The following is a 22,226-nucleotide window of genomic DNA, read 5'->3' as shown; positions in this document are numbered from 1 at the left end:
GTAAAGTGCGATTTCACTTCGGGAGAAGCATAAAAAATAATCGTGGAATCATGTTACTGTCCGCTGTTGCTCAGATAAGTTAGTGGGCGTTCAATTGTCCACTCCCAGGACAGCTCTTGAGAACTCGAGGAGCTATACAAATAAATCTTCACAAACATCCATGATTTCATTTCGCACGAATCCTAATCTCGCTGTGTCTTAGATTAGGTAGCTATCAAATGTTTGAACAACACATGCATTATTTTTGCGGAAACTGTTGTCCTTTAAGATAAGATATTCGAGAATTGTTTTATAGACGACTATTATATACATTTTTTAATATTAGTAGATAATCAAGGATTTGCCGATTCCAGCATGTTTATTGTTTAAATAACTCTACAACGACATTGACTGTTAAACTTTCAGAACATCAGAAATATCCTTGCGAATAAGAATAAACACTTTGTTCATAGCACAACATATTGGCACAGAAAAATACACTCCAGCCATTGCAGCCGGAGGTTCTTTTTAACTCTTCAATGTCTTTTTTTTTTTCAGTCCTTGGATGAGCGTGACAATTGAAAGAGGAAGCAGACTTTGAGGGACGTAGCATTTTGATTACACTTTGAAGCTCTCAGTTGACATTAACTTGTCGGAACAGGAAATGCGGATGACAGCCGAGGGACAGAGAGAGATGGAGAAACTTTAACTTTGTTAATGAGACGTCAAATGCCCATTTGGGGATATATTTTCATGAGTAACACTTGGGAGCTTCTTGATGTTCCGATAGTTGTATCCACTGTTAAGGCTTTGGCGTCATGTGATGACCTCGTTGATATGTTTTAAGATTTCACTTGACCCATTCTTCCGGAGCAGGTTTCTTTATCTCCTCCTCTGGTGATTCTTCATTAGTGTAACTCACATAACGCACGGAAGTGTCTTTCAATAAAGACTGAAACAAAAAACAGAATTACTGTTATATATATGAAAAAAATAAATTAATAACGAAGGAAATAGGTATATATATTCAACTGCTTATGTGTGGGTGTACACAACTAATTAAATGATAGTATAGCGATGTGGAACTTCAGCTCACTAATGATAAATGACTGAAACCAGCTGCCCCTGTTTTCGAAAAAAAATTAAGGCTACTGAAGATATTGCAACAGTATCAAATGCAAAACCATTAAAGTTAAAAATCAAACATTAAAATGTACCAAAAATAGTCGAACAAAATGACATTTATTTATTTCAATATATATATATATATATTGAAGATAAAAATCGGAATAAAAGAACTGAAACAGGAGCCATTATAGCTCAGTCGGTATATATATAGACGAAGCTCCTTAATTTAAAAAACCTGTGTTCGAATTCCGTCTATGGCGTGAAGAACCTTTATTACGGCACTTCAAAAGGTGAGTTAGTAGGTCTCATAAAGAAGTGAGGTTTTTCCGCCCTGAAAATATGATTTATCATCAGGCAAACTGATCCCGTGAACACTCGTCTACAGACACAAAATAAATACTTATCTTTAGACGGATAAAGCACAGGAATAGCAGACCGGATTTATTGAATTGTTTAAAGACCCTAATCAGGAGATTCAACCAGCCTTGGACGAATGAGAACTGGATGGATGGAAATAATTCAAGATTAAAAAAAAAAAAAATTTTATTATACGGACTTCTCTAACCATGTGCTAATGTTGCTCGTGCCATAATGATAGTCTGCCAGAAGAACAGATCACTATAGTGATGCTTCTGGTTTTAGATGAGAAAATTTTTTCTAGGCTTATTTTCAGCTTGTTCCCGAGTTAATCGATCTTTCGATTAGCAAGTAGAATTTCCTCTCAGACTTAGGTTTTATTGCCGAAACACAGAAAAATCGACTATAGAACTCGCACGGTTTCGGACATTAATACAAGTGAAAGTCAATCATGAGATGTAGCATGTTCTGCAACACTCTCAGCCTAGTGTCTGCAGCGGTTATGAACTCGGCCATCAGTGAAAACTTATGGCAGATAGAGATCACCTGACTTAAAAATTAGAGCCAAAGGAAAGGTATTTTTATGCAGTCCGAAAACATATCGTGGGAAGCCTCGCTAACCATTATTCCCACAGTGCCAGCATATATATATATATACACACACATATCCTCATGACCTGCAACTCATTAATACTCTCCAAGAAAAAAATAATCTTCGGTCCCTTGAACCATATTTTTACGCAACATCCATGGCTTATTCCCCTTGTTCTCTCCTATGTCAGGCATCGGAAAATATCGTCAGTATCTACTCTATAAAATCCCTTTTTGTAATGTAATATATATATCGCTTCTTTCCTGTATCAACGAAATCTTGTAATGAAAACCTTCAATCCATTCTAGAGGGAGAATTCCCCAAACCTGTCTTTACCTTGAGCACTTGCCAGTAGGTCATTTCCATCACTTCCTCGTTTAACCAAAAAAACCCCAGGATTGAATTCGTACACAGTAATCCAGGTGTGGCCAAATGAATGTTTATAAAATGAGAAGTTTTGTCAGCGTATTTCTTAACCTCAAGGTGATCCTTTGCGATATGTGCCTCCCCTCGGCAATATATATGTCCTCTGCATTTCAACGTTCTGTCCACATTACTCCTAACCTCAATCTTTTGCAGCGCAGTTCCATCTATGTAATACAGTTTGTAATCTCTCATATCAAAGTGCACTTTGTAACTTTAAACTGGTTACTGTTATTCTTTTACCACATTGCCAAATCTGTTTAGTTCATCTTACATGATCTTTACGTCGTTATTAACTTTTGTCCAGTTTTGCATCATCTGCAAACTCTCGTATCTTCAGATCAATTCCTCTATCCTTAATGTGTTTACTAAACAGAGGTCCAAGTACCGATTCCTGCAGCTGGCCACTAGATTCCACTTCACCATATATACTACTCTTTAATGCTTCATCAGCCGCCCTCTTATTCATACCACCAGCTTCACGTCCATTCTCATTTGCTTTAGTTCCAGATGGTATCCAGTCAAATGCCTTTGCAAAATCCATTTCAATGTTACACAGTGAGTTACTGTGGCAAGACCTACCCTTAACAAAGTTGTGCTTTCCCCCAGTCGAGTATTTATTTTCTAGCTGTCTTGGAGTTTCCTTTGCTCCAATGCGATTTTATCCTCTTTCCACTCCTTGTTACCCAGACAGAGCCTTAAATAAAACGGGCTCGTCAGAAGCACTGCCAGTTTTCTTGCACAATTTCATAACACAACTGCCAATATCACACCCAGTACTATGCCTGTATTAACATTGTGATATTCTATTGTCCTCAGTACCTTTATTCATCTACTTCTATTCTCATCATCAGTCTGTCCCTTTGCGACAGGGACTGTAATATATTCACCCGGAGGATAAACAAAATTAGTATACTCGAGTACGGATCATACTCAGTACCTCGACTATCTGCTCCTGTCACCTACCATTGAAATTCATTAAAGTTATCCTTTTATAACCGTTCTTTTATTCGTCATGTAGCAAAAAGAGCTCTTTAGGATTGGATTTATTGTGCTTAGCTTATTTCCTATCATAATCTGAATTTATCATGCTAGTCACCCTTCTTCCCAGTTCTTTGTTGGCTCATTAATCCCATAATCACTATCCTCGGTAAATTCTGCATTATCTTTTTTTTTTCTTCTTTCTGATGATCTTCTGAGTGATGCTGTTGCTCATTCATTTAACTCCTACACTGATTTATTCTCCTGATCCTGCGTGTCCGGTCTGAACTTGCTTCACTCCCACATCCCTTTACCATTTTAAAGCACATCCTTGCAGTTTATTATATTATGCCTTGGCTGCAGTTTGATTCTAAGTTTGTCATAATCACCGACTCTGTAGTTCTTCTTATATTCCTTACACCACCTACTATCCCACACGTAATTACAAACACCGCATGATTACTGTCTTCTGGTCAGAGGCAAGGTGATAATATTGTTATTGACAAATCCTGTGAAGTTATATATCTTTCCCAACATGTGTTCTTTCAAATTCTGTCCCACAGTTGAAGTCTACCTTAATAATTATTCTTCTTGTATTCATTGAATTAACTTGCCCATTCAGGCCACTTACGCTTTCCGTTGCATCCTCATAAACTATATAGCAAAGCTGAAGAAACATTTTTTTGTTCTATTCTATAGAGCTCCATCTCACAAGATCTAACCTTAAATATTGCCTTTTGTGCTGAACTGGGTTACAGTTCTGCTATCATAGCAATAGCTCCTTCCAATATCCTATTCCCCCCTACCCTCCTTGCAAATACAACATTCCTCACATTCTGCTCCTATAAGCACGACATCCACTGTCGATCAGATCTAGCTAATTCCAAATCTTTTTATCCATGTCGTACTAATCAGTGTCATAAATTCCTCATCCTTGATTCAATAAAGCATTGGCATACATGAATTGCAATACATGTTTGCTCACAATTATCATTTCACCCCATAACATCATTCTTCCTACACCATCTACGTATTTGACTGTTTTGAAATCGTAGCTCTATCATACTTGCTTCATTTGCAAGTAAGAGCTACGATTTTTCTCTCTCTCTCTCTCGTTTTGTCATATTTTCCTTTTATCTTTCCCTCTCACCTCTTTTCGTTCTCTTCTCTGTTGCACTACTCGTTGTGAAATACTCCGTGCAAGCAGCAAACTGTTTCTCTCATCACACTCTCCTCGTCTTTCACCACTTTCTTTCATGTTACCATCCGTATTTCGTTCACCTTCGCTTATTCTTACAACCGCACTCCTATCTATATTCTCTCCGGCAGTCACATTTTCGTGTCTTTTGTGAGCAGCGTTCGCGACTCCGCTATCTTCACTTACGACCCGCACTTCTGGCACTAACTTTCAAAACACTTCCGACACATTCTCTCGATTTCCATCCAGAAACCTTTCACCCTCGTAACGTATACATCTCACGTATGTGCGCGCGCACATACACTCCATGTGACATATTTCTGATATTAAATTCTCCAAATAACATCTTGGAAGCCATTGTGGTGCGAACTGGTGCCATATAACCACACACACACACTCGCAAAAACAAAGAAAAACCACCACATATTAACAGAAAACTCGTTTATCTTTCTAAGGCGAGCTACCGCAATCTTTAAGCAAACTGCCCTCTGCCGGCCAAGGCCTATTTTTGAAATGTGCAAAATAAAACGAAAGATGAAAAACGAATCCAAACTGCACAAACGAAATACCTAAGAAAAATAACTTATGCAGGACCACAAAACAAATAAAGAAATCTGACAATTAAAAAAAATATTACATTAGCAAATATAAAAAATGAACACAATATTTAAATAAAATGGACAATAGCAGATTCCAAAATTAGTGTTTGGTTATAAAATAAATGGAAAAGAAGAATAGGAAGATAATAAAACGATGACATGAGGCCACTCGGCCTATATACTCCATGCATGAAACTTCAAAAAAATAAATAATATATATAATATTTATTATTTTATATTATGTTGATAAAAGAATGCTTCCCAGCATCCGAGAACACAGTCTTTATACAGTATTTCCATCTACTTTATTTTATTTTTTGGTAGGTACCAGGCAAGATGTTTCAACGGATTTCACTTGGATAATTTTCGCCTGTAGTGGAGATGTGGACAATTATGCTAAGGGAAACCAAACGTTTGGTAAGAAACTAAACAGAACTTGAGTATTCTTGTCAAGTAGTCCAAGTCATGGTGTGTACAGTCTGAAAACGACTGCCTGTGTGATTGCCTTTTACCAAAACGTTTTACCTGGGGTGGGGAGGAGGGTATACACGGTTGTCAGAGCGAAGATTGATGTGAAAAAGGGAGAGAGCATAACTGTTTTTCATTCACATCATTCAACGAATCTGTCCAAGTTTGGGGCAACGTCACAGCACGTACCGGTGGTGAGTATTGAAGAACAGGGTTGGGGGGAGGGGGGATGTGTTTATAATGTGGAATGAAATGGATCTAGAGCATATAGACATAGTTATGTGAACAAAGGGCATCCATTCACCAATCAGTAAGCAACCGTGTAGACACACACATACATTAAATTTCGAGTTTTGCTTATAAGCTAAAAACAGTGCATGCGACAAAAGAGTAAGAAGAATATTAAAATATCATGAAAAAATTATACGGATGGAAAAAGTGTCCTACTTGTGTTTGTTTATATAATAAAATAAAATACTTTCTATTATATATTATAAACAAGCAACGCCATCAGTTGATTATGCAATCCAGAGTCAGGGGATGGAGAAAATATTGATTAAAAGTAACAGAGCGTGGCGTAATCTTTTATTATATTATTTAAACTTTTATCAATATTCGCCTTACCTGATTTTCGTCCCTGCCTGGAGGTTTCCTTAAAAGGATCATGAGAGGAGCATAGATAAAGCAAATTACAGAAATACAGTAGACGAGCCTATAAGAAAATAGGTTAATACAAAGCTATTCCTCACCGGAATCAAACAGTAAAATAAATGCAAAATGATACTCATTTAACTGTTAGAGTTTTTGGAGATTAAGAGTTCCGAATGATCTCCTACTAGCTATATTCCTGGTTTATTTTGAGAAATGCGATGCTGATGCATAAGACTGAGTAAATATGTAAACCTTTCCTCAAAATATGTCTAATTTGCGGATATGCTCTTTAAGTTTTACACATGAGCTGTAAAATATTGTTATGCTATGTGAAACTATATGTCATTAACATATTTGCATATTATAAAGAATCTCGTGATACAGAAAGATTCAAAAGAAGTAACTTACCCTTCGAATCCTATTGCTTTAACAATGGTGCCGCTTAAGGCAGGACCTGAAATTAAATAAAAACACACACAAATTAAACAACAACAACAAGGAATCTGTGTCGTAGTGAAAATCGACTGATAGAAAAGATTACTATGTAAGTGAAAGGACAAAGATATTCCTTGAATTGTCAGCAAATGGGATAGTCATTTCAATGATAGAAACGGAGGTTGGAGTCTGCCTCATGAAATTCTTCTGACACACAAGAACGAATCTGGTGATCCCGATCAGCTAGCAAATAGTCCTGTTGTTCTGTCTGCTCTACTAGGCCATACATGCAGAGAATTCGCTAACAGCAATAAGCAGGAACTGATGCTAATAAATCTTTGACCTCCTACACCTCATACTTGAGCTCTAACTTTCTCACATTATCAATCACGACAAATGCCATCGCAAATAGCACTATTGACGATCTGACAAGCATTCCCCATAAAAATAATAAAAAATATATCAAAATACAACAAAATGTATAGAAAATGATATTTCATCTTGAACAATATTTTATCTTTATTTTGGTGAGTTTTTTTATAACTGTTGAATATAAGGGTATACGTTGAGCTTAGCTAACAAGTGCTCGTCGACAGCCGTTCTTTTATCAATGTTTACATAATTTCTCACTTTGCTAGACACCTTTTTTCACTCAGCACTGATATGACCTTTTTCAAATAATTTCAGTAATTGGCGATTACTTTGGTAATTACACAACAAATTGAGAACTTTTCTCGAATTCTGTCTCGTTCCTATCTTCCAACTTAGTTCAACTATCGCGAGTTGTTTAATTCGTATTGCAAGTGCTGTCCCATTAGGTGGAACCTACTTGTTTTTATCTATAATTGTTCCTGCATGGAGTCATCCGTACTTCCTTAATCTGTGGGGAGTGCAACAAAACTCAAAGGAACAGAGAGCTACTTAGAATTAGTGATTGCTTTTATTTCTTGCAGTTGCTAAGAGAAGAGATCACACAGGAAGGAACGCCAGTCGAAGGTCACTTCCAGCGTAATCTTCTGTTGGATGGTCAGCGAGGGGAGGTGGAGATTCACGCTCACAGTTAAAGCAACACAAATCAAGATAACTTTTCCATAAGACCAGCTTACATACTTACACTAAGAAGTTCCGCTTGGTATTGGAAATATGTGGTTTATTGGTCGGTTCCACTTTAGCTGAGATCGACCCAAGTGTTTCCTGTGTGTGTGTGTGTTACATTTCCTACTGGTTATTAAATGCTCAAACGTCTTATTAATTTCTCTTACCTAGGGCGAATCCCACACAAAAAGCGACGTCACCAATAGCATATACACTTCCGTAGACTGATGAGTGGCGTATGTCCACAAGGTATCCTAACATGGGCATCATGGATGAATCAACCATACCTGAGAATAAAGGCATACATAATATTAGTACACAGATTAATAGTTAGTTTTATCACTTTACTAAAATTAACTATATTACAACACAAAAAGAAAACGACAAGTGTTTCGAAATTCGAATTAAAGTAGCCTAATCAGAGCAATCTGTAGAGAAAACCAGTAGTAGAAATACCCTCAAACTTGGTGGGCACCCTAACCAAACCATGCGGAAGATATTTTAACAATAAGAAAAGTTGGTTCAAAAATGACCGATAGGGCAAATATTCCCATAGGGGAAGTATCCACATTTTGTTAAGAAGTAAATTAAGGGCATTAGGGTTTAAGAGAATATCCAGCACTCATGTATCATGTAGATGTCAGCTTTAGTTGTTGGACTGAGTTGTTTTTTGAATTACGACCTGAAGCAACTAAACCTACGAGGCTAGTACATAATACTGTATATCTTAAATGCTTATTTTCGCTGGCCACTATCTGTATTGTGAGATGAAAAACTCTGATACCTCGTATAGACTAGTTAACTCACTTTCAGCTGAAAATAACTTACAAGGACCTTCCCATCCTAGTCGGCTGCACAATGGTCAGTGTTCATTGCGGAGACTGAATCCGATTACAGAGAGAGAGAGAGAGAGAGAGAGGATAGTTACTGGCTGAACAATCATGATGGAATATTATTTTTATTCAATTGCTTCCCACTATTATTTGAATGTGATGTATTTGAAATAATATAATATTATATTATTTCAAATAATAATATTTGAAATAATATAATATTGAATAAAAATAATATTCCATCAAATGAATTTGATGGAATATTATTTTTATTCAATCCAGGTGTTTCCCACTATACTATACTATACTCTCAATGATTGTTGCTACAAATAGTGAATGCAATAAACCTTCCAGAAGTTGCAGAACATACTGCAACATAGGGCGATGAATCTTTATAAAAGGTAGATCTCATATTTGTCCCACTGAGTACGACAGCACGCACCATAGTCACAAAGCTTTCACAAAATTATAAATGCAATATTATTCTTATTTCACACACAAATTATTACAATTATTGTCTGGTAAACCATTTTTTAGTTTCTCTCTAGGTGTAAGATTCTTTTATTTCCCTCTGAATGTAGTTCGTTACATCCAATTAAATAGTCTCTTTCACTATCAACCTATCTTTATGAACCTGAGTTAAACACATATTTATTTTTCATTAATTTTCTCATCCACAGTTGCTAATGCCTTTATGTCTGGTGAAGTCATACCACTCAAACAGGGTAATGTACAGTATTACTTCTCATAGTTCCTTATTGTTAACAAATTATTACTAATATTCACTTGTTCCTATCCCATCAGCATTTAGTCATTTAGCATTAATGTATTGCGATGTTGACTGCTTCACAAAGCTGTGAGTAGATGTCTCGATTCTCAATGAATAACATGAGAAAAAACAAATCTTTTGTTTTGCACAAGTAAAACTTAAAATAGATTTTTAGAGGGGACGGAATAATACAAAATAAGTACAAGTAGCCTATCCATTGAGATGGATATGCTACACAACGCTTTTTTGGTATTTAATTCAACTGTTTTCAAATTTAATTTTTCAAAATTTAAAAATAATAAGAAGATACCAAACTGAAAAGCATTGAGTAACATGCATACAAGTATATTAATGCCTGAGCATAATACTTGTTATTGGGTGTGCGCGAGCGCACTGGATTTGGTTTTATATTTATTCATACGATCTGCCGCTAGAAATATCTTTTTCAAAAAGAAAAGAAGAAAGAAAATAAAGAAAAATGTGGAAAAACAGTGTTGAAAGGATGCTAATTGCTAACTTAACTGCTTTTCGTGAGAATATCACAATTCCCCGAAGAGTTGGTTAAAGTAGAACCCTCAACTTACCAATAGCGAATCCAATTCCAGCATTTGGTAATATAAGATGATACACAGATTTAGCCAAGGGAATCTGAAAAAGAAATGGTTTTAGATGTACTTAAAATTAGCGAGAGAGAAAAAAAAGGGGCAACTCATTAAATGATATCCTAATAACTGCGCATTTAAACACAATTTCAGTAATGCTGAATAAAACAAAAAAATAGTAACAAATCAAACGATTTAAACCAGAAGGAAAACTTAAGTTATAATTTAAGCAGTAAATATTTATTGTATGGATTCCCAATACATCTGTAAATATTTAGCCTTTTTTGTTTTGGGATCATTTACAAACATAAAATGAAACTAAATTAAGACCCTTATAATGATTAAGTTTCAGATGTCTGCTTATTTACAAGACCTGCAGTAAGTATGCGAGATCTCAATTTTTCCGTATCCTGTGTATACTCAAAGAGTGATATTATTCACCAAAATTTGGTTCATCATTTCTCGAGGTGTTTCTTGAAAACGGACGGACGGACATTAACAGACACGATGAATCGTGATAAATACTGAGTATTTGCGTACGCACATGAACAGAAAAAATCGTAATAATTTTATTATTATTTTTATTTTTAATTACTAAACGCTTTCATTCTACTTGATAACATGTTAGCTGACAGCATTTTAACCTGTCAGTTTACTTTTTTAGGGAATCATTGCAATAAAGCTTAATCACCGAATAATGACGCTAAAAGAAAAATTGAGAGTGTACTTACCAAAACTAAACAAATGGATATCATGAGGAGACCAACCAAAGTTGCCAACCACCTACACGGAAAAATAAATGTTGTATGAGATAATTTCTGATATGTTAGAGTAAAAGCAATATTATGTGTATGCCAAAATGTATCTGTGTTTCATTATTCCTCGAAGTGATTTCATAAATCATATTAAGAAGGTATGTGTGATGCGTAAAAAAAAAGTCGGAGGGGTCCTTCTTCCACAGCCCGAAGTAAATGAATCCAACAAGACCACTTTTTCAATGAAGTCAAAATTCAGGATAAAGAGAAAGATCTCAAAACATGATTTCTTGGTTAAGGGAGATTGCTTCAGAACTGTCTCGTCACAAAGAATTCAGTTTTTTTTATTATTATTTTCAAATTAGAAACGCAGAAATCTTGCATATTTAAAATTTTTTAAAAATCCTTAAAATATTCCAAAAATTACTGAAAAAAGAAAAAAAAATAGTGTAAAATTATCGATTTATTTTATGATTTCAAGATATGGTAGTTTTGGAGATTTTTATGCGTGATTTTCTTAATTATTCAGTATTTTAATTATTACAAATACATACATTAAAAAAAAAGCCGGTGATATTATTATTATTACGTGACACTCCGAGTAGTCCATGGAGTCATATGTGGAGGGCTACACACAACTCACCGTCCCCCCCCCCCCACTTAAACCTCGCACTACCATTAACAAAATGCATCTACTGCCTACTACCACCAAAAACAGTATTCTTTGTTTCTAAGTTGCGCGTGTTCCCTTGGCTGATTTGCCTGTATTACTTGAATAATTAATAAAACCACCCACTTTTTCTTTCTTTCTTTCTTTCTTTCTTTCTTTCTTTTTTTTTTTTTTTTGGTTTATTTGAATGCCTTTTTTTGAAGTGGTACGACAAAAATAGGAAATGTATCCTCTATTTTTTCGTTTTTGATTTTTCATATTGAAATTTTTAATTTTGGATAACCTTGTGCTTCTTTCTGCTTCGGTTCTCTTAAACCGTATCAAAATATACACAATGTAAGAAACCAACGGATATTTCGGACTCGCCCAGAAATTACGTACAGAAAATATAGATTTTTAGACTTCTATAATAATCCTCCTTTCCAAAGTTACGTAACTAATAAGTAACTCCTACAAACGATTGATGTTACATTAAAAAAAAAAATACAAAAAAACAAATATTCCTTTTTAACTTATGATGATTTTTCGATGAGACCAGGCCCGCCTAATAATGTTTTTTTTTTTTTTTTTCCTTTAAATAAAAGCTCTACTAGTAGAGTGCTGGTTATTTCTCCAACTCGCATTCATGTGTTCATAGCTTTCTTTTAGAAAAAAACTAAATGTGGGAAATAATGTTTGAATTAAAAAAAAAGAGGTCAAATTTTTAATTAATTACTTCTAATTAATTTTTAGTCACAATTTACTTCACTGCCACAGTTAGGAGTTCAGAATAAAGGTAGAACATTCAAGATTCTATTGAAATATCTTAATAACTGTTATTTGAGAAAAAAGTTATAGATTTTAAAAAAAAATTAATAAAAAAAGTTATAGACTTGTATACATTTACCTTCCCATTCTGTGTCCTAACGGTCCGAACACATTGGTACCAATCAAATAAGATATACTGGCTGGCAAGAATGCAGCTCCTTGCTGCCACTTAGCAGCATCCATTGTGTCCATCATCCACAAAGGAAGAGACGGCTCCAGAACAGCAATTCCCATATTAGCAAAGGTTATGGAACCTGCAAAAGTACGAACTCCTTGATTGCGACGCTATCACTGAGACAATCACTTGGAATGAAAATTAAACTAACTGAAGAAAAAGGATTTCCTTAACATGGAAGTCTAAAACTTCGCTTAACTAAATTAAAAGACACATTGGTCAACAGAAATAATATTTCTGTAAGGTTCCTCATTAACCGCGTTGATTTTGATTTGGTTCTGTTTCCAATGGAAGCAAATCATTTTTTTTTCTATTAATGAAGGTATTAAAAGTTAAAAAGACCACTGGATTATACAAGAAATTTTGTTAAATCCTAACGCGTACACTGAAAAAAAAAAAGAAAAAGAAAAAAACGTCTTTTGTAGAACTATCTTGGTTAATGAGAATATGTTTGACTAAATTTTGTGATCATTGTCAAGGTTCTCAATTTACAGCAGATTCCCACTGGACATTTCAACACTTGTTGTTCCAACGGATGGATTTTCTGCGCTTGTCTATCTCACTCACTACGACTGAGACATTGTCTAGGATTTAGGACCACAAGATGACAGTAGTCGTCTGTCTTACTCTTTCTCTCTGCTGATGCTACTGAAATTGCTGATGGTCTTCTGCTCAGTTATCCGATAGCTGAAGATTGACTGCTAACTGATCTTCCAGAAAGAAACTTTGGAAAATTCTGATTCCCTATTGTCGTTAGGACTTTCCTAAAGAAATTAGAGGAATTTCAATTTTTAAATATTGTCAACAAATAAATGTACTACATTCAAATTTCATATTAAAGCGAGCGTTTTTAATATGACGACTATTTTGCTGTTCACAAACACAATATTAGTGAGTTTAGCGCAAGGTATGATCAAACCAGGAAATAACGCATACGCTCATACTGATCATACTATTAGTTCGTCTTCAACCCATCTCTTTTAGGATAGGTAGCAAATTAATGCACAGGCCACGCCACACCTCTTATGCCTGTAGATCTGTGTATTCATGGAGTTGATTTGCTTGTTTTGAGGAACGAACGATGTGACCCAATTCTCGGAGAAAAAATACCTCACCTCCGCACAAAACAGGCTAACTCACCATTTGATTGAAAAGACTTGATAAAGGATCCTCACGTCATACATGGAAGTCGAACCCGGTCTTTCCAACAAAAGGGATGAAATATTAACATAGGTTAATATTAGTATAGCGGACGGCTAAGGGTTTGAATCTGAAACTCTGGATTGGGAAACCCTGCTCTAGACACCAAACATGGCATCCATATACGGGAGGAAGGAAATGCAACTTACACCCTAGTGGTCGGAGAATGAACCCACTTTATCACTCGGCCAAGCAAGCTGGCAACAAGTGCACCTTTCTTTCAACTGGACATAACAGCAATATCATTGAAACATCAATAACCAGCAAGAGACGTTGTTCTTCTGCCCAAGAAGATATTCAAGATTTCTGTTCGATATGTCTCTCTTGTTTCAGAAAGAATGCTAAATTTTTATGTTATAAAGAAAGTCGTAAAGCTCTGCTACATAGACGTAATCTGGACAGGAGCTACTGCCTGAAATATTCCCGACTCTTGGGACGTGACTTTGCCAATTTGAGTTTGACTATTGGATTCTGATTGGAAGAATCGAACGAGGTTTCAAGTGATCAGTTAGAACCCAATGGACAATTATCTAAGTGAGCTTAATACTTTATTAGATAAAACCACTAACTGGGAGAGGAATTTTAAACAAAGTTAAAAAAAAAAAAGAAGTAAGAATCTGCCATAGAAGTAGAGGTCGTTCTCCTGTAAATATGTTCATATTTCTAAATAAATTATCCGACACACAGAAATAGCAACACTTCGCAACTTACAGGAGAATTTCTCTTTATATTCTTGGTTCACAACCTGAAAAAAAAGTATTTATTTAGAATAAAATTATTTTAAGATCGGATTAAACACCTTTTAATTTGGTATCACTTTTTAGAATACTAAATACGTCAGAGAAGCTTGCGATCCACTGAATTACACAGCCTTTGGCTTGATGCCTCAGTAGCTATCGGATATAATGGAGATAAACGGGGAACAAACTAGACCCATCGAGAGAGAGAGAGAGAGAGAGAGAGAGAGAGTTTAGTAAAGTCTATGAAAACTTTTTTTTTTTCTCCGTAGAACGTTACAGAAAGAAAAATAAACTCTCCTCACAAGCTAAAGCACTCACCCAGCTAAATTCTTTGATCTTCGACAAAGGAAGGTCACTGTAAGAAATATCCCTAATGGAAGCACCGCACTACCCGATGCTATTTTTAGATGTCTCAGCGCGCTTTATCACTCGTCTCCATTGCCCCCCAAACTCAACAATGGCGAGAATACAACGAAAAATCAAATAATCTTGTAGCTTAATTTTCTTTGAGCTTTTCTCAGTGCTTTTGAAATAATGTTTGTTCTAGACAGTTTTTTTTTTTTTTTTAAGAACGTGTACTAATTAAAACGGACGTGTAGTAATTTAAAAAATCTTAGTAATGGTAGAAACTAGTTGTTCTCCCATATGAAAACAATAAATATTTAAATATGCAAAGTTCACGCCAATGCTGGGTCTCCTTAGCTTAGTCGTTTTCTACGATGTCCTTTAGTTCAAAAGACTTGCAAAAGCAAGTCTTCTGAACTAAAGTCATGTGAAAAGACTACACATAGAATGTTTTTTTTTTTAAAATCTACTTTAGGCTTCTAATAAGAAGGCCAGTGGTGTCGTACCGAACGATAAAAGTCATCTACTATCTAAGACATTTATACACATTAATTATTTTAATTTTTATGAACTTCTAGAAACACATTTGAGATGTATTTTAAGTTAATTGACTGACACAACAAGTAGTAGCATCGGTAGAGGTGTTTAAACTTCATTAAAAATTAAATTTAAAAGAATAACAATTTAGGCATATCTGATTAATATGAAGATTAAGTCGATGGTGATATTTACAGGAAATTCTTAAAAACGAGCTGAAAACGAAATGAGTTTTAGAAAAACAACGTCGAATGTGACGTTGAAAAACACCGAATCCTGCGTATTCTCAATTACAATATTTAAACAAATCTTAATATTCAAATATGAATAACAATGAAACTTTTTTTCTTATTACATTGTTTTTATCTTATTACATTTTTTTTAGATATTTTATATCTAAAAAACATTTTCATTAGTATCAAATTCACCTGAACCACTTAATTTTGTGAAAAACATTTCCGTTAATCAAAGTAATTATTCAACGTATATGATTTTTTAAAAGAATGGTTTTAATTGAAAATTAGAAATGCTGTACCTGCACACAGGAGGATGTATGGGTCCCGAATAAGAGTGAGGAGAGAAGCACCTTCTTGTTCTTCTTTTGACACTTTTGGTTGAAGTACGATAAACTGTAATACTAACAAAAAAAAAAAAAATGGAATTCATGAACAACCTGATGTGCATTTTCATCAAATATAAAAAAAAACATTCAGAATATTACCATCCATACATAGATTCTTCGCATTAGCTACATCTGGAATTATGAGATCAGTATATTATGTCGGTTAACATATGACACAGCAAACCATTGACGCTAGAATCGCATGATATTTGCATAATCTCAGTTTTTACCGACGAGGTGATAGATATAAGGAATACCGAAAGGGATTTGCGTCATTTTGAGAATGAAGTACTATGGATCTCACCTTACGGGAATGTGCGTTGCTAGTTAAGCTTTACTATCCACAACGCGGTAACGCTAATACCGCGCTTCCAGAATTCCGGCTTTTGAAGGATTGAAGAAAAGGTCCAATGACAATAACAAATCGTAGGAAAATGATTTTACGATTTGAAAATAGCGGATCTTTAAGCAGCGAAGTCAGGGCGAGGGCGCAAATGGATTGTCCCTCAACAAGTTGACGAAGTTGCAACTGCCGTCGTGGAACAAGGAATGAATAACGCAGAATGGTTCGATCGTGTGGAAAATCCTGCGTCAAATGCTGAGGTTTTTCACTACAAGATCTCCCATACTCAAGCTTTGCTTCATGGTGATACGGAAACTCGATTGTAGTTTGCCCGGAGGTTCGTAGCTCGAATGAAGGTGGATAATGCATGGCTGTGGAAGATCTTTTGGAGTGACGAGGAACATTTTTATCTGAACGGTAGTGTTAACTCAAACAAGTGCCACATTTAGACTGCGAATAACCCTCATGTGTTCCATCAGACCTCCTTTATACTCACCAAAAGTCACAGTGTGGTGTGGTTTCACTGTATCGTTTATTATCGGTTCGTACTTTTTCGAAGAACTTCTCCCGACATGACAAGTGACTTGTACCGTCTCTGCTGTTAGGTATTAAGAGATGCTGCACAACTTTGTTGTTCTGCAACTGCAGCAGCGAAGATGACAACCATATTCATGCAGGAGGAGCACTATCTTACATTGGATTGCCGATACAGTGAATGTTGCGAAAACACTTCACAGGCACAGTGATTAGTCGCACATTTCCCACAGCATGGCCACTTCGTTCGCCTGATCTCAACTCCTGTGACTTTTGGTTGTGGGACCATTTGAAACGCATGGCGCATGGTGCATGAAGAATATCTATCTGATTTAGCAAGTTTTAAAGACAGAATAATGCAAAATGTGAGGAAATCAATGGAGATCTGTTGAGGTTCCGCTGTAGAAAATCTCATTCACAGAATGTAATTCTTAGAACATCTGAAAGGAGGACATATTTAACCCCCATCTGTAAGTTACACGAACACGAAAATTGATTTGTTTTGTCTCTTCTAGTCATGACTGTTTAATTAATCCCAAATCACGCGCTTATAGCGCCAAATGTCCCCTGGTGGCAGAAGTTTGTACTATTTTATATTCTGTAAATCAAAACCCCCCATGTTCCAGAGTGTATACTAAGTTTGGTTGAATTCCGTGCAATAAATTTTCGCTACAGGGCTCTGAACATTTCCTCTTTAATTATGGTGGCGTGTGTGTGTGTGTGTGTATATATATATATATATATATATAAAGGGTACTAAATCCATAAATTCAAATCTTCAAGTTTTTATTTACACCACATCAGGTACATATATAGTAGCCCCTTGCCTTTAATGCATAGCATCATACATCTCCTCAAGGAGATATGCTTTGCATTAAGGGTAAATACTAAAAATTGTGATCAGAGCTTATTCCACCTTTACCACTAGTTGCCTAAGACTTTCACTACTTGCGGGGTCACCCAGACTTGCACTACGCTGGCGCAAACTTGACTTACTTGTCTGTTTGCTTACTTGGGAAATGGATTAAAACCAGGTTTATATTTAAAATAGCTTGGTATCTTTAACGTATATTATACCCAAGGTAAAAAAAAATTCTATATATATACCTGATCTGGTATAAATAAACTTGAAGATCTGTATATATGGGTTTAGTCCCCTTTTCTTTAACTTTAAAAAATCCATAACTGAAGTCTCAAATCACAACTTAAAACTAAACGAAAAATTTGATAATATTCAATACTACGATATTATTGTATTAACATACTATCATTTCCTAGTTCTCTACATCACACTATGATGCGTACTTTATTTGTTACTCAAGGCAACACAATGGCACGCACGCAAAGTAAGACAGAGTGCGTCTTACCATTATTATTATTATTATTATCATCACGTGACACCTCCAGGCAGTCCAAAGACTCATCGCGGGAGGGCGCTCTACTCTGCCTCGCTAAATACATCTCACACTCTTCACTACCACTTAATCCTCCTACTATGACACTACTATACCATCAACGCCACCTACAGCCCATCATCATGAACAACAGTATTTTTTGTCTGTAAATTGCGTTTGTTCTGAAGGCCGATTTGTCTGTACGTAGGATGAAAAACCCTGCTACCTCCCTCTGAGATCGGCTAACTTACCCTCACTTGAAAAAGCCCATATAAGAACCCAGGTATTTTCCAATCGAAGGACGCGATGTTCCGCTGTTCTTCGATTACATTAGCCAGGTCGATGAATCCATGTAATTGACAGACATAATGCGCTCTTAATGCAGTTGAAGTAATACAGAGGCCTGTGTAAGTGTACATTACATGTACAGTATGGTTCTCCATCGAAAGAAGCATTTTGTGAATGAGAGATAAGATCCGACTAATGATGACTTTCAGGCATTCAGGCACTTTCTTACAAAATCACTAGATGGAGCCACTTGCGAATGATGTATAATCACCGACAGCGTTTCTTCAATTCAGTTTCTGAAGAGACAGATCGATCGTGATTGCTGATATTGCAAAATAATTCTATGATTCTATAAAATGAATAAAGGCCTAAAGTAAAAGTTCATTACTTTTAATATTACGAGAAAAACGCATAGATGTGTGCTTATAAATATTGCTTATTACACATTTTTAAAAAAATTATTCGTGTCTTATGATTTTTTGGAAATTTCTATCTTTATAATTACTATGAATAACCTATGTGTTCAGAACGAACTGGAATTCATGTTTTTGGTTTTATGTGATAAATGTCTGACTCAGATGTGAATTAAGATAAATCCACGAAAACCGATGAAAGTTATGTTGAAATTCTGTTCACAAGAAGATGTGTTATCTTTTGCTGCAATTTCTGCTCTAAAAAAGTCTATGGTAGAACACTGCTATGGGAATTCAGTAAGTCACATTAGTTTCAAGATAAGGCGTCGTGTAAGAATTAATTTCGGCTAATTTAATTAACAATGACGCCAGCAGGAGCTGCGATTTATGAAAAAAGAAACATTCTAAGGTAAACAAACAAATAATTTGCGAGGAATCATCAAAACGTTAGAAGAATTATTCGAGTATGATAGTTGATAAATAACTGGATCATTAATACCATAACAATAATGATATTTCAGCAGTCACTTATCATACCTGAATAAGGTGCGTTTAAAATAAGAAAAAGTAACACTAACATGTGTTCATAGTATAAAGAAACACTTACATCCATCTATAAGTGCAAGGAAAGCCAGAATCAAGAAGGGAGAAGATTTGCCAACAAACTCGTACATGATTCCCCCAAACGGTGGCCCTATTAGGACTCCAAAGGCAAGTCCACCCAAGGCGAATGCCATGGCGTTTCCTCTTTCTCTGTCATCTGGGTAGAAAGCAGCTAACATGCCCATCCCTAGAAAATCGGTAAACAAACAATTAAAATATTTAAAAACAAATTTATCTATTTTGAAAAACGATACAAATAGTTCGTAATTCTTTTGTACGAAAGCACAATTTTATGACATTGCCAGGCATGAATGATTTCATGAAACATTGGAGAAGGTGTATACATTAGAGACAACAACAGAAAGATTTGCTTATATGTTCATTTTTTTATTTTTATTTTTTATTGGCATTGGAAAACAATAAAGAGAATGTACGATGGCAAATTTACTATTAGTGTGTCCCAAACTATACAAATAATTTATACTCGTATATAGCTTTGAATATAGAAATATTTCAAACCTTACGAAAAATGTAAAATAATACTGCAATATCTATGCAAACCAAGTTAAAAAAAGACACATGGACGTTCTGAATATCTAGATTTTCAATGATCTGTTTCGACATTTGTTTTTATAATAATAAAACTTCTAAAAAGTATAAATTATGCAATCCTCATAGTGTTTAAAAGGATTTCACCGATCTAATAGGAAATTTAAATTGGCCATGAGTTAATCGTGAAAGACAACTCCCGTAAACCGGGAAGTCGAAAATTAACTGGGTTGTTTCACGAATTGAAATTTCGGTTTTAACTTCACGAGAATCAGCTCCTCACTGAGACATTTTCACTGCTCAACTTCATTGTTGGATACTGCAGTAAGTGATATTGTTGACGTTTTTGTTTTTTGAATTCCCTGCTGAAGCAACTAATAGAATAATGAATTATGTCTGTTAACAGCGCGTGTCTTCTCACGGGCTTGTGAGAAGGATGAAATATATATATATATATATATATATATATATATATATATATATATATATATATATATATATATATATATATAGGATGAAAAACAGGAGTTTCCGGGAGGGAAAAACCCTGCTACCTCCGTATGAGATTGCAAATTCACCTTCATTTGAGAAACGGATCTTTTCCAATCGAGGTGCACAGTATCTCTTATTTCTTACCATCGCACAGAGGTTGTGATGCAAGTAATAGGATGTCCAACTGGATTAATTCTATGTGGCTGCGTATTAACTGACCACAATGGTGATTATTCCTTGTGGCTTACGAAGTAATGGATTTTTTTTTTTTTTTTTGCTAAGTTTTTTCCGGCTATTATTATTATAGGTTTTCTTCACATAAACCTAAAATTAAGAACATTTCGGTAGGAACCTCCTAAGTAAGAACTTCCCAAGTACAAAGAAGTAATTCATGGCATGCTTTGCCTTTACATATAGATGGACGTCTCCTATTGGCAAGCCAATAATAATAATAAAGAAGAAATGTTATTTTATTTCATACTGAAGATGATGATTGCTTAATATGACGATGATAATGCTCCTATCAATCTCAATGAATCATCAGTCTGTAGTTTGAAGAAACAGAAATTAGACCTCTTCCTGGCCATCCCCATTGTCAAATGGCAATCTACTTGAAAGTCAGTGGATGCATAAAAGCGAATATACAGCACAAAGCCTCCTTCTTCTCATCAGTGTCAGACCTACAGGTATTATTACGAAGGTGATAAGTTCCAGTTACGCTAATGCCATGTGCTATTCATGCTGCTGTTAAAGACAGTGATGGTCCTGCAGGACACTGAAGAAAAACTTCTAATTTGCTGGCAATACAGATAATAGTTTCATTTATATGTTTCTGTTAGCACTCTCTTTTCCAGGTCGGCAAGATGTTATTTATGGAGGTGAGAAGTTATGGTCTATTTCTTTCCTTCTATTTCTGTCTAGTTTAATAAAGGAGAGAGAGAGAGAATTTCTTTTGTTAAAGAGTTGAAATCTGCTAATTTAAAGAACATTTTCTTTGTTAAAGAATTCAAGTTTGTGACATTTTTTTTTTTTTATTATTTTACGAACGCTAAGTATGAATTTGTGGTTTCCCCACGCTGGTAGTAAAATCTGATTGTCTGCACTTTTATTGTATTATTAGAGAGAACAGAACGTCTAGTTATTTTGATGGGAATCGGAAATTTTTTCCGATGTGTGAATAGGATCACCGAGGAAACCATATATTAAGCATTGTCTGAAAACACTAAACATAACAATTCCCCCACATGAAATGCAGCAGTAGAAAATAAGCTTGATTTTAACACACTATCTGTTTACAGTGTTGATATTCTTTCTAAATTATAACGTTATTATTATGTTTGATTTACAAAAGTATTTAAAATTTCTTCAACTTACCTGCGACACTTGTACATGCCGATCCAACCCCTTGCAAAGCTCTAGCAATGAAAAGAGTCGCATAGTCTTTTCCAATGGCGAAAACTGAAAACAATAAATAAAATAAAAATATAACAATGCCATTCTTCCATTTTCAAATTTAATTAAAGAAGACTGCACAAAAATTTATAACTCAACCAGTGAGTATGTAAGTGACAATTATTTTGGATGAAGATGCATCATATCTATATCAATAAAAGGATATCTTAATTCAAAAATAAAAATCATCGCGCTCA

At 35.1% G+C, this 22,226-nt stretch overlaps 1 protein-coding gene across 1 annotated transcript in view; it reads right to left on the bottom strand.

Annotated features, from left to right (window-relative positions):
• Positions 1 to 339: 339 nt before the first annotated feature.
• The window catches only part of LOC150107201 (synaptic vesicular amine transporter-like), a 143,972-nt gene continuing 122,085 nt past the window's right edge, over positions 340 to 22,226 (bottom strand). The window contains exons 5-14 of the mRNA XM_090391053.1: positions 21,952 to 22,035; positions 19,541 to 19,723; positions 15,875 to 15,976; positions 12,422 to 12,596; positions 10,842 to 10,893; positions 10,093 to 10,156; positions 8,074 to 8,193; positions 6,785 to 6,830; positions 6,350 to 6,437; positions 340 to 931 (exon numbers count right to left, since the gene is read on the bottom strand). Of these exons, the coding sequence (XP_090247179.1) occupies positions 830 to 931; positions 6,350 to 6,437; positions 6,785 to 6,830; positions 8,074 to 8,193; positions 10,093 to 10,156; positions 10,842 to 10,893; positions 12,422 to 12,596; positions 15,875 to 15,976; positions 19,541 to 19,723; positions 21,952 to 22,035 (1,016 nt within the window). The 3' untranslated portion in view covers positions 340 to 829. The remainder of the gene's footprint in view (positions 932 to 6,349; positions 6,438 to 6,784; positions 6,831 to 8,073; positions 8,194 to 10,092; positions 10,157 to 10,841; positions 10,894 to 12,421; positions 12,597 to 15,874; positions 15,977 to 19,540; positions 19,724 to 21,951; positions 22,036 to 22,226) is intronic.

Source organism: Typopeltis vanoorti, chromosome 4 (assembly GCF_054136105.1).
Source record: "Typopeltis vanoorti isolate ZY-2024b chromosome 4, IOZ_Tvanoo_1.0, whole genome shotgun sequence".
NCBI classification, from domain to species: domain Eukaryota; kingdom Metazoa; phylum Arthropoda; class Arachnida; order Uropygi; family Thelyphonidae; genus Typopeltis; species Typopeltis vanoorti.
Note: the sequence above shows the minus strand (reverse complement) of the source record. Positions and strands in the feature narration are given on the sequence as shown.